At 42.8% G+C, this 13,641-nt stretch overlaps 1 protein-coding gene across 1 annotated transcript in view; it reads left to right on the top strand.

Moving 5' to 3' along the window:
• The window catches only part of EDN3 (endothelin 3), a 54,256-nt gene extending 42,131 nt beyond the window's left edge, over positions 1-12,125 (top strand). The window contains exons 3-5 of the mRNA XM_063146793.1: positions 3,578-3,754; positions 6,894-7,002; positions 10,704-12,125. Of these exons, the coding sequence (XP_063002863.1) occupies positions 3,578-3,754; positions 6,894-6,969 (253 nt within the window). The 3' untranslated portion in view covers positions 6,970-7,002; positions 10,704-12,125. The remainder of the gene's footprint in view (positions 1-3,577; positions 3,755-6,893; positions 7,003-10,703) is intronic.
• The last annotated feature ends 1,516 nt before the right edge of the window (positions 12,126-13,641 follow it).

Here is a 13,641-nt window from a genome sequence, read left to right on the forward strand (position 1 = left end):
ACCACAGTTTGATGGACCACAGTTTAGTATTATGTCCAAACAGTAAACTGTGGTTAAGCTTAACTATGTTTTGGGAAAATGTGCCAGCTTCAATCAGTGGTTTACAGTCCTATCTTGTTTACTTAAACTAGCGGTGGGCAACGTGCAGTCTCCGCTGCCCCTGCTGCCACCCCCGCCACCTCCAAAATGCTATAAATAATAACTTAAATAGCTATGTAGCCACATGGCTGATTTATTCCTCGTGATGCATTTAACTGTTAACTGATGGCACATCCTTGTGCTCAAGCACCCAGTTTGGGAATGAAATTGAGGATTCACATATTCCCATTGAGCCCAGTTATCAGATTTCTGTTGTTTCAGCATTGCTGAAGGCTAAAATTGCACTTAGCATGTTTTGGAACATTCCAGGTAAAGTAGAATTAAAAAGAAAGCATGGTGGATCTACCTTCTTGAAAGAATGCAGCTCTCTTGACCCCCGGGCACACACACTGCTACTGTGCAATTACAAGGATGTACTTTGTAATTTGAACTCTGTAAATCCTCTCATTCAGGGGCAGCATGAGTGCCAGTGGAACTGGACTATGTTAAGTTGTATCTTTTTATTGGACCAAGCAAGTGTTTAGAAGGTTCTGTGCAAGCATTCAAAACGCAGAGGTTTTTCATTATGCCGGCGAACCAATTTACCAACCACAAAACCATTTCTGGAGCCCTTCATCACCATAGCAATCATGTAAATACTATGGCAGCAGTCCAAGTTACTTTAGGGGTTTCCTTGATGTTCACTTGACATTCACATCGCATTTTGATGTTCAAGGTCCGGTGCGTACATTATCTCAGTAATCCTCACAGCGACTCTGTAAAGTAAGCCTATATTATTACTCCCATAATTCAGAAGTCAGGGCTGAATATGAGAGAGGGTTCGTGACTTACGTTAGATTAAACTAGGAACTTCTGAACTTGCACACTTAGCTGGTACAGCACACCTTATTCCTTGAAACCTTATTCCTTGAATTCATTGATTGAGGGGTGGTTGGTTTTTTTTGGTTTTTTTTTTAAATGCAAAGTTATACCCATAATACAAATTGAAAGCTAGTATAAAAGAAATGACTTGACCGAAAAGGTCCACATATCAAACTGGAAGAAAAGAAGAATGAGCGAGTGAAAGAAAAAAAAGTATGTTGCAGTTACTTTTGGAAAATGTTTGCATCGTCAAAATGAAATAGATAAAAGGGATGTGTGTGAGAGAATCAATACCTGATTTACAAGAAAAGTTACAGCCTGTAATATTTTGGTGATTCCTATTCAGAATTCCACAGACATTTACTCATGACTTGAGCCCTAGATATCTTGCTTGAATACAAAGACTCTGCGTCTGCAATCCAATTGATGCTTACATGGGAGTAGGTTCTTTTGAACTCTATTGGGTAGTCATATATTGGATTGTGCTGTTAGAGTGCAAGAATCTCAAAGGGACAACCTGATTATCTATTCCCAACCTAAAGAAACTGATTGTAACTAAGGAGGAAGTTCTTGTAGCTATTTCTGTGTTCATGTTCTTCTCTAAGCCTCACCAAACGGGTTAATTTAGCCATATCTTTTGTAAGCCGCCGTGAGAGCCTTTTTTGGCTGAATGGCGGCATAAAAATCCTTAAATAAATAAATAAATAAATATCTCTCACCCCTGACTCTTTGAATTGAGTCCCCCAATACATGAGCCTTTAATCATTTTCTATTTACTGGCAATCTCTATCGTCATAACAACAACAAAAAAGATTTAACTCTTAGAAGTAAGTCCTATTGAGTTCAACAAGGCTTACTCCTAGGTAAGTGTGTATTGGATTCCAGACAGAAAGTGCAGAGTTCAGCTTCTGGCATCTCCAGTTAAAGGAGCCTCTATGTAGCAAGAACTGCTGTGAGTTTAATGGTTTGGGGATAGATGTATCCAACTTGGCACAAGGCAACACTTGATGTACTAAGTCTTTGGAGTTAAGTAGATCATGCATCTACAGTTGAGATGCCTTTATCAAGCAATTTGGTAGGCTTTTACATGCGTGGCAATGGCGTGATTGTTGGATCTGTGCTTCATGTTTGCCTTGCACTCGCTAAACTATTATATCTGCTAAACCACAAGGCTGCAGCCAGGCAGTTTACTGTTGTACAGAAAAGGGAATTTCAGCGGTATAGCTAGAGTGACCAGATACAAACAAGGGCAGGGCTCCTGCAGCTTTAACTGTTGTGATGAAGAGGGAATTTCACCAGGTGCTGCATGCATACAAATGACACCTGCTGAAATTCCCTTTTTATTTAATTGTTGAAGATACAGGAGCCCTGTCCTCCTTCCCATATAGTCAACCTATTACAGGACCACTTGTAATCTCTACAGGACGATCTTATCTTAGATATATCTAGGTTCTGTTGCATTGTATACAGGATACTTTAGCTGTTGTTGTCGTTCATCCCGATTTACCACACATTTCCCCCCTTCCTTGTGTTCATGTGCATTGGTTTGTGCGCCAGTATCTGCCTAGCGTGTCCAGATACAAAAGAGGGCAGAGCTCCTACAGCCTTAACTGTTGTGATGAAGAGGGAATTTCACCAAGTGCTGCATGGGTGTCATCTGTTGAAATCCCCATTTCAATACAACTGTTAAAGATACAGGAGCCCTGTCCTCTTTTTCATATGGTCACCCTATTTTAATGTGAGTTGGAGAAGAATTCCCAGTTTCCTCCCACTTCCTCCACCATCCCCCTGTGCCTTCCGTTTAAGGTAACTTCCCGGGGCAATGGTGGAAGTAGCCGCAACAACACATGAGACAGGGAAGGAGAGATGTCTATGCCTTCTCCTTGTTTCTATTTGCTGCTCTGATGTGCTTCACAGCTTGTGGAGTTTGACTGTCCTGTGATTGCACAAGCAATCCCATCCCATTTGTTAGATGTGGAAATGTTGAGAGATCACAAAGTAGCAAGTAATCCCAAAGTCCCACCCAGCAGCGTCCCTTCCAACCCTTCAATATCATCATCATCGTCTTGCTGTTGTGGGCTGGGGTTAAGAGAACACGGCACATTGAAAGCCAACTCGTAAGTTTGTGGCTAATGTGAGAATTGAACTGCAGGCTTCCTGGGTCACAGCTTTCACTCTCACAACACAATCCTATAATTCTCTATTCTGATGTAAACCCCATTGAATTTCCATTGAGTTCAGTGGGGCTACTCCCAGGTAAAGGATTGCCTGGACTACTATCGATCTCTGACTTTATTTTAGTGGGCGGGGCAGAGTGAGGCTGAACCATTGTTTGGTGTTCTGTTGGTCACATTCAGTCTGGCTGGATCCAGACTGAGTCAAACCTAGGTTATCCATTGAAATAAATGGAATTTGTGTTAATTTTCATAAGTAAAATGTCCCATTGTTTTCAGTGGGTCTGCTCTTAAGTATGACTAAGTCTGGATCCAACACTGTCTTTGATAGGCGTTGAGGGGCGTGGGGTAGGGGCTAGTTGATGGAGATGCTCATATAGGAAGGTAGTCCACCATAATTTTGAAAAAAAAATGCTAAGGTGTGTTTCTATCTTTTGTTACAGGAGGACCGTTCCTTATGGGCTGGCTAATTACAGGGGAAGTTTCAGGGGCAAAAGGTCTGCTGAGCAGCATCGCAAGACTCTGCATTCATTAAAATGGCCTCCGTTGCGCTGCTCTTGCGCAGACAGATGTGACAAGCCGTGCATGCATTTTTGCACAAGGACCCAGAGTAGCCAATGGTAAGATTGTTGTTCTGTGGATATCTGTAAATGGGAATGACATTTCTGAACGGTGTGGGGAGAGTGGGCAGAAATCTTTCTTTGGCCTAATCTACACCAAGCAGGATATTGCATTATGAAAGCGGTATATAAAAGGTAGGAGCCACACCAAGCAGGTTATAGCACTATGAAAGCGGTATATAAAAGGCAGGAGCCACACCAAATAGGTTATAGCACTATGAAAGTGGTGTATGGTATGTGTCAATCGGCCCCAACAGTTGTCAGTGCACTTCAATACTGCTATAAAGCAGTAGTGTGGCTCCTGCCTTTTATATACCACTTTTATAGCGCAATATTCTGTTTGGTGTAGATTAGGCCTTCCTCTCTCATAACGTTAGGAATTTGGCAGATCCAGTGAAGCTGATTGACAGGAGGTTCATGGAAGACTTTTCACAAAGTATTAGATTAATGTATAAGAGCTCATTACTGCAAGATGCAGCAGTGGTTGCTAGCACTGTCCCCGTCCCCCCGTCCCCAATTTCATACACATCCACAGCTGGGTGAGAAATTTGATATATTTACATTTTTTATGCTGTAGTTTATCTAGTTTGTGGCCCAGAGAGCTTTAGCTATTGGGTGGCATAGAAATGGAAAATAACAACAACAAAGACAACATTGTAATGCCATGTAGCTGTTGTATTTGTGCGAATATCAGAACTGCCAGGGTGTGTGTGTTCCTGCCCAGTTGCTGACCTGCCTGGAAGGACGCCAGTCACAAGTGGAGCAGGAAAGGCCTATGTGATCAGCACAGCTTGTGTGGTTCTGATATTCACACACACACACTGCACCTGCAACTGCAAAGCACCACGGGGAAGCAGTTCCTGCGTGGCTGGATGTTTGTGAGAATGGGACCTCAGATGGCTTTTGAAAAGGTTTGATGAACCTGTGGAGGATGAGTCTGTTAATGGCTATGTAGAGGAGGGCTGAAGAACCTCAGGCCAAATCTAGCCTGCCTGGTAATCCAAATCAGCCATCTGCAGATCCCCAGGTGGCCATTTCCCCGTTAGCCTGTCCCCACCCCTTTCCCCTTGATCCCCCAAATATTTGATAGTTTCCCAGATTTTGTGAAGTCCCCCCCATTCTAACAAGTTGAAATTCCCCTCTTAAGGCTTTGTTAGTGGCTGTAAGAGCTTTATTTATTTATTTATTTATTACATTTTTATATCACCCAATAGCTGTAGCTTTAAGCTAAAAAAAGGAAAGGATCCTCTCGTGCAAGCACTGAGTCATTACTGACTCTTGGAGGGACGCCAGCTTTCGCTGACGTTTTCTTGGCAGGCCTTATAGCGGGGTGGTTTGCCGTTGCCTTCCCCGGCCGTTATTACCTTTCCCCCAGTTAGCTGGGTACTCATTTTACCGACCTCGGGAGGATGGAAGGCTGAGTCGACCCGAGCCGGCTGCCTGAGAACCAGCTTCCGCTGGGATCGAACTCAGGCCGTGGGGAGAGTTTCAGCTGCAGAAACTGCTGCTTTACCACTCTGCGCCACACGTGCTGGTATTTTGGATATTTTGGTCCTGCCCCCTTTTCCATTGGCTCCTCCCCCTTTGCCTCCACCCATCACTGGGATGGAGCCCCCTGAGAGTTTCTTCAGAATGGCTTTCGGACCTTGGACTGAAGGAGGTTCAATACCCCTGATGTAGATCTTTTGCGTTCACATTTGTAAAATCCCAGACCAACTGGAAGGACGGCCATCATTTTAACTCTTTGAATGCGTTCTTTTGAAGAACATCTGGCCAGGCAGTGTTGAAAATGGAATGCCAGAGTAGAAGACTCTTGGCAAGCTTTTGTCTTACTGGACAGATGATAGCTGATGTGGTGAAAGGTGCCTCAGATTTATATCTACTGAACCTGCCTTCGTTTTTAAAATATGGTTTTGTTTTTACATTGTTTTATGAAGTGATGGTGATACTCTTACCTGCTGTAATCTACCCTGAGCAACACTGTTGCGTTGGAAGAGCAGGATGTAAATGAAACCAAAAAGTACGATTGTACAAGTGTGGCACTTCGTCATATCATGTCTGAGGGAAGAAACATCCAAAACAATCCCTAATGTTTCTTTGTGAGGCAGCATCATAGATATAATGACAAGCATGTCACATCCACTTGTTTTGTTAAGCCAGTGGTGACCATCCTGCTGCTGTCTGCTTAATTTCATGTAGGGCCTGTTCAGACGACACTCTAAGCCATGGTTAGGACGCTAACCCTTTTGCAGCAAATGGTTAGAGACCGTGTTTAAACTATGGTTATTTAGCCACCACGGTTAGGAATTGTTCACACGACATGCCAAGCCATGGTTCACATGACACCCTAAGCCATAATGTTTGGCTCAAAATGTTTAACCACCATGGCTTAGCGTGTCATCTGAACAGGTTCATAGTGGTGAAGTTTGAAGGGCTGGTGCTCACTGTAACAGCCTCTGTAGCCACATCCCAAGGAGACTCCCAAAATCCAGGCAGCTGTGTTGAAGCCACTGCTATCTGTTTTCATCTCTACCAGGAACTCGTGGTAAAGTTGATGGGTCTTAATTGCCCAACCAAGCCACCCCCAAATACTTTGCATTACAACAGGGATGGATATATTGTTGCTGGGAAAATTCTTTCCCCCCCAGCTACTGGGAAGATTGTAGCTAAATTCAGAGGGAACAGAGAAGTCTGGTGGGAGAGGAAGATGACATCAGCGTACCTGCTAACCAAAGAGTCCTGGCACTTCCACTCTGTGAGCCCTGGCTGTGTTACGCCAATGCCCTTGGCCTGATTTCAGAAGCCCTGTGCAAAAGCTCAGCTCAGACCTCTTGTCAAGAGTGATCTGTCCCTCCCCCAGCAGCTCACAGGGAAGGGAGGAAGAGGGAGAACAGGGTGGGAGAGAGAGAGAGAAAGAGAGAGAGAAAGGGTGGTCCCATCTACTCCTGTCTGGTCTCACCTGCTTCTGACAGATTACCCTCGAAGGAAAGCAACCCTTGATCGAAAAACTGTTAACCCCACCCCTAGGTTAATCAGAATAGCTTCGTCTATTCTTTTAAGAGAAAGTGGGGGAAACCACTGACACGTTCTTTTGAAAAATGGTAATAAATAAACAAATAAATATCTTTCTCTTCCACAGCCATAATAAAGAGGAACTGAATAGCACAGCACAAACAGAGCACCATCAAGAAAAGGAGTTCATTCTCAGTCAGTAGCTCAGGAGGATTTAGCTGCTTCTAAATTAAGAGGTAAGGTCTATTTTTTAATTATGGGCATTTGGAGGATAAGTTAATGTTTTGGTTAAATGTCAAATCTATTAGTTTTCAGAAGTCAAAAAAAGAATAAAATAAAAATGCCTAGAGGCAAGGAGTAGACACATTTCGACCTGAAAGCATGCATATTTATGGCAGTTTTTAATTCCCTTTGCTCCTCTAGCCAAAGCAGAATTAGCTTGCCTCCAGGTAGGAACGTGTTATGCAAAGGAAAAGCACTAAATGTTTCTCTTGACTCAGAAAGGTGCAACCAAATCCAATCCAATCAGTTTGTATGGTGCAAACCGAAAAGCGTTAATTGGAATTAATTCCAATTAATCATAATTATTAATCATAATTAATTAATCATATCTAGTGTATGGGTGGAACCGTCCAATATTCTTCTTTGGGGAAAGGAAAGAGGACGCTGAAGGCTCAGGAAAAGGAAGTTCTGGTGCTACAGTTTTTTATATTGCTTTTTATTGTTAGCGTAGATCAAATTGTTTTTAAATAGTGTATTTTAATAGTGTGTTTTTAACCACTTTGGGTGCAATCCTATTGGGATTCGGCAGGAGCACGGAGCTGATCTTCTCCACTCCCACTGCTCCGCATTTTAGCTAGACGGGTGATTTTGCCCATCTAGCTGGGGCTCTGCAGTGGAGGAAGGAAGGACATTTAGGAGGCTGGCCTCCAAAGTCCTTTCCCCTCCCCACCCACAGAACTGCCCCTTCTCCCTCCTCTCCGAGTTCGCCTTTACAAGCTCGTAGATGTGGCTCAGAGGGGTTCTCTCCACCCCAGCTGCGAGGGGGCGGGGAGCTTGTACTCCTGGATCTGATATCAAAGCGCAAAATACCTTATCCCACCCCCACCCCTAGCTCTGTCTAGGGCCCATAGGATTGCTCTCTTAGAGGTTTTATTATATTAAACAGTATATAAGTATTATCAATCAATCACAGAAGCAGCAGCCAGAAGAATGATTTGGTAACTGTAGGATTTTTTAAAGGCCGGTTTCTTAACCTTGATATAGCGGTTCAGAGTCCTCAGAGCACTTCGCATGTAATGGCCCGTTTCTCACATAGCAGTAGTTCACGTTGGATGAACTTCTGTGTGTCTCAGCGAAGCTGCCCCATTTTGCCTCCTGTATGGCTGAGAGGTGGAGTTAGCTAGAATCAGTTTCAGTTTCTACGATTCCTGCCTTGTGGTTGCATCTGAACCAGGAATTTGTGATTTAAAACACAAATTTAAAACTCAACTGCTAAACCAACCAATCAATCAATCAATCCAAAGGCCATGACAAATACATCAAAAGAAAGCATCCGTCCATATATACAGTAATACAAATACCTTGAAAACTAGCCGGTGTTAACCATAGGTTACTTCCAACACTATAATTTGGACTGTATGGGCTGGTCTGAAAGTTATCGGTGTATAGAAGGCCTTAGAAATGAGCAGAGCGGGATGTTGAATACATCTAGTTTTGGGATCTTTCTTGGTGCCTTCCATGTTTCCTGTCCCTCCTGATTTTTATTTTGTTTTGTAAGATTTTATTTTATTTAATTTTAAAACTGGGTAGCTGGTCCAGTACCAACTTAATTTGATTGCAGAAAAAACGTTTTATATTTCAAAGCATAGCCTGCCTCTGCTTTGTACTTAGATTCTTGGACAGGTTACTTTTCTTTCAGTCTCACCAGTTTGCCTTCTGGGAAATTCGTGTTTTGTGACTAGCCATGGCACCATGGCAGCCATTTTCTGAATAGATAAGTCCCTCTGCGGCCATTTTGAGAGAGTGCCCGTAACACCCTCCCACTGACTCCCAAAAGGTTGGGGACCCCTGCTCTAGTTGCTACATGCCCAGAACTACAGTTCTACAATATATGTATACAGCTGATATTTAAGGCAATTGCTTTTGCCAGCTCAGACTCTTAGCTTATCACTGGCAGGAAAATGTCATCTGCTTTGGAAGGGTCCAGCACAGAGCTGTCGTCTTGTGAGCATCTGTAAGCTAACTTTCCTTGTGGCCTTTGCACATGGTTGTCCTCCTCCTCTACTTGGAGGGTAGCACGTGCCCTAGAGCCTGAGAGAGTGCAAGCAGGTGGACGTGTGTAGAGGCAGTGTGAAAAGGTCGGCCACCTGACGGGGAGGAGAGGTTTCCTGTTTTCTTCTCTTGTTTTATGGGCTCTTTATAACCTTATATCCTCTTGTTTTATGGACTCCTCTTGTTTTATAAGCTTGAGTAGTACCTACTAGCTCTGCAGGAATATGGATTTTATTGTAAATGTTCGGACCCCACATCTTGATCCATTGATCCTCAAGTAGGGTTGCCATATTCTGAATCCACAAAACCAGGACAATTTTTTGGGGGGAGGGACTTTTCTTTCTCCCCTCTCTCCTTTCCTCTCCTTCATCCCCTCACCCCCTCCCTCCTTCCCATTCACCCCCACAAAACTCTCTTCCCCCACAAATAACCCAGCAGCTCTGCCCGGCGCTTACTCTAAAGCTGTGTCCGCAACCAGCCAAGCTCACCTTTGCATTGCATGGGACTCAGGCAGCCTGAGGAGAGCACATGCATCTTTCCTTGCTGTTGTTCTTCTTCTATGCAGCCGCAGGTGCAGTAAGGTGAGTCGCAGTGAGTGACTCAGCTGAGCCTGTGGAGGAGCAGCAGTGCTCTGGAAAAGGCTCTGGATTGATGCGTCTCTTTCTCTGCTGCTGCCAGTCCACTGAGCAGGCTCAAGGAACCATTTTGGAGGTTGGGATTTCTCTGGCAGGCAGGACCAAGAATCTGGGATTCTTGACTGACCAGCCGGGACATTTTGGAAATGCTTGGAAACCATGACATTCCCGGTTTTCCGGGACATATGGCAACCCTATCCTCAAGGCAGTTGGCTCCGATAGAGTAAAATTAACACAACTTTCAGTTGTGGGGTGATGGAAAGAGATGCCCCATTGCTTTCTGGCACCCTTGCCATTACTGCCCCTTGCAGCAAGCCCCCCCCCAAACTAATGGATGTAACTGTCACGAGCTTCACCCATGCAAGCCATCATTCCCCACGTGCTGATGTATTTATGCTTTTTGATCTATTATACTTTTAGCCTGCCTTTTCTCCAGAGCAGTGTACGTAGTCCTCCCTTCCCCAGTTTTATCTTTACAACAACCTTGCAAGGTAGATTAGTTTGGAAGAAAGTGACTGGATCAAGGTCACCCAGTGAACTTCATGTTGAGTGGGGATACGAACTTGTTCCTTTATAGTCCTAGTCTGAACACTGCACTATACAGAGTCTCGCAGTACTTGTTTATTGTTATTATTTGTTGATATGGCCACCAATTTTGATGGCTTTGAGAGGGAGATTGGATAAATTCCTCGAGGAGAAGGCTATTAATGGCTACTAGTCCTGATGGCTATGTGCTACCTCCAGTATCAGAGTCAGTAAGTCTATGAACACTAGGTGCTGGGGAACATGAGTGGGAGGGTGCTGTTGCACCCATGTCCTGTTTGTGGTTTCCTGGTCACCCATGTCCTGCTGGACTAGATGGATCCTTGGTCTGATCCAGCATGACTCTTATGTTTTTTGGCCCTTACACTCATCATCCTTTCAGAATGCCAAAAAGCAAAAACAAAACCCTTCCAAAAATAATGTGTATCTAGATAAGGCTTTCACTATGCTTAGCTACTGATACTTAAATGTGTCTTGTTTCAAAGGTATGAAGTCAAGAAGCTACTACCTAAGATACGAAACTCACCCAAGGTGGACACATGTGCCCAGATTCATAAATGGATTATCTAGGACTAGGTGCTAACTTTTCTGAACTGATGCCATCTTGGAGGTGGAGAATTCTTATGCCTGGAGAACACTCAACTGTTCTGCAATGATCTGGCAAGACTCTTGTACATCCTACAGAACAGGACGACTTCCATCCATTTTGAACAGAAACAATTTTGCCATTTAAAGGTCTGAACAACAACCCCCACTGCACATGTTCAAGGGGTAAAACTTACTTACCTGGTCATTGCATGGGATAGGGGGAAAATACTGTTTCACCTACTTGCTTTTTACATGCATGTGAATGTCCAGTTTTCTGTAGACAATTCTCATGAGAGAAATCGGTACATAAGGAAAGTGTCTGTATTTGGTGTTGCCACTTTTATATTAAAAATAAGTAAATCCCCTTTTCCCTAATGATATTCAAACATGTTTTCATATTGTAATTTCAGTGGCATTTTTTAAAGTGACTATCTATGCAGATAAAATATGAATGGCTAATATTAATATCCTTATAAAATATAGCAAGCTAACAGTATACTGTGAGTATTTCATAGGCTATTGGATTTAGGCACCAATTATTTCTGCACTGAACTGGAATTTTAAAAGAGATCTACAGGATAGATGCGAAGAGAGACATATTGGTGAACAGAGAGCTAGTTTATCCGTCCAACTCCCCATCTCTGAAAATTCAAAATATTAAAAATATATTTGCTAAGCTAAGGCAGTTCATTTCAAAGCCATATCGTAGTCCTTACTTTGAACTGCAAGAAGGGATGGTTGGGAAGACACAAGGGTGAGGCCAATGAAATGCCATTATGAAAGCTTACTCTTGAGGAACAGGCAATGCAGCTGGATTTCGACACAGCCAAAGAAAATGACCCGGATTGGACCTTTTGAATGAATCGGGGAGATATTTGACTTGAGAAGATGTCAGAACAACATTCAAAGAGAACGAGGAAAAGCAAATTCATTATTGGTAGTCAGGAACATTTCAAAGGATACTTTGATTAAAATGGTAAGATTTTTCTATAGAAGTTTTATATTTTACACTTAAGACTGTAAACTGAACACATGAACTCTTGGGCTCACTGCAAAATAACAACAGAAACAAGACAAGCAAGCCCAAACCAGCTATATCAAATTTGCAAAGAGATAATGGACATTGTTTTAAGCAAGAAAGGAAGAGATCTTTTGTCAAAAAATATTATATATATATATATGAATATATTACCTAAATAAATTATTCTACCTATAAAAAGTAAAATATCTCTCCAGTATCACATTTATACTCGTTTTCCATTTTTCTGTCATGAATTTGTGCATTTTATAGAGATGTAAAGTATTTATTGTACTGAAAATTTATTGTCTCCTTGCTTATTGTGTGTGTGTTTCTTTTAATTAAACGAGGCAGGAAGCTCTTGTGTGAAAACTCAATGATCGGCTTAATTAGGAAAGGAATTGAGAATAAAACGGCCGATATCGTACTGCCCTTATACAAATCTATGGTGCGACCTCACTTAGAATATTGGGTACAGTTCTGGTCACTCCATCTAAAAAAAGATATTGTAGAGTTGGGAAAAAATGCAGAAAAGGGCAACAAAAATGATCGAGAGACTGTAGCAACTCCCCTATGAGGGAAGATTACAATAGTTGGGTTTATTTAACCTGCAAAAAGGTCGAATAAGGGGAGACGTGATGGAGGTGTACAAAACTATGCACGGTGTTGACAAACTATGCATGGTTTCTCCCTCTTTCATACTAGAATCCGAGGTCACTTGATGAAGCTGATCTGTGGGAGATTGAAGATGGATAAAAGGAAGAACTTCTTTGCTTTATCGCCCGTCTAGCGAAAGCGTTTTAGAGAGGGATGGAAAGAGACTGGAGAGCCTTGGGATAACCTGTATCCTGGTCTCTCCAGTCCCCTCCCTTCCTGAAATGCTCATTTCTTCATCCTCCGATGTCCTGCTCTTGACCCTGGAGAGCAGCTGACAAAGTTTTCCATGCTGGCTGTGAGGGGGAGCGGGGGTGGTGGTGGTTGGAACTCAGGTGCCTTCTAGGGGACATAGGATTGTTCCCTAAAGGATGTGATTCTGTATATGCACACCTGGCAGAATGTTCATACCTATAAGTTCTGAGTAGACCTGTACAGGATTGTCCTGTAAGTGGCTTATCTCCCTCTCTCCTTCTTAAAGTACCATGCATTAATTGTGCGTGTTTGTACTGTATGTGTGTATTCATCAGTCACACTAACAAAATGAAACATTAATTATGAACATTATTAAAACAGTCACTGCAGATGGGTGCAAAGGCAGATACTGTACGCTGCTCTGAGATCTTAATGATATAGGGCAGGATATAAATGTTTTAAATAAATAAATAATACTTTTATTTTATATATTTATATATAGTGCATTTTGGTTTTGTTCTCTATAAAACATCTGAAGTGTTGTTCATTAATTAAAACAGCCTTGTTGGCGATTTCACAGATACTAGCCAATATGCGCCGATATCACTTCAAAGTGAACTATATACTTTTCTCAGAGTTCAGCCCCAAGATAAGCGGGGACGATGACGACGACGACATTTGCTTGGAGGGCAGTCAGATGACACTTCAGGCTCTGTGGTTAGTGAATCTGCGGTTCTCTGGGTTTAGCACTAACCACAAGCCGTGCTGTTGCACACAACACTTTAAGCCATGGTTAGAGCCACTAACCCTGCTGCAGATGGTCCGACTGTGGTTAGTGAGTGAGCAGGGTTTAGCAAAATGCATCACACAAGACACCTTAAACCCTGCTGCTTAACCAAAAGTCTTGACCAGCAGGGTTTAAAGTGTCTTCTGAACAGGCCCATTGCCTGTCTCCATTAGGCTGAGTG

This window comes from Elgaria multicarinata, chromosome 1 (genome assembly GCF_023053635.1).
Source record: "Elgaria multicarinata webbii isolate HBS135686 ecotype San Diego chromosome 1, rElgMul1.1.pri, whole genome shotgun sequence".
NCBI classification, from domain to species: domain Eukaryota; kingdom Metazoa; phylum Chordata; class Lepidosauria; order Squamata; family Anguidae; genus Elgaria; species Elgaria multicarinata.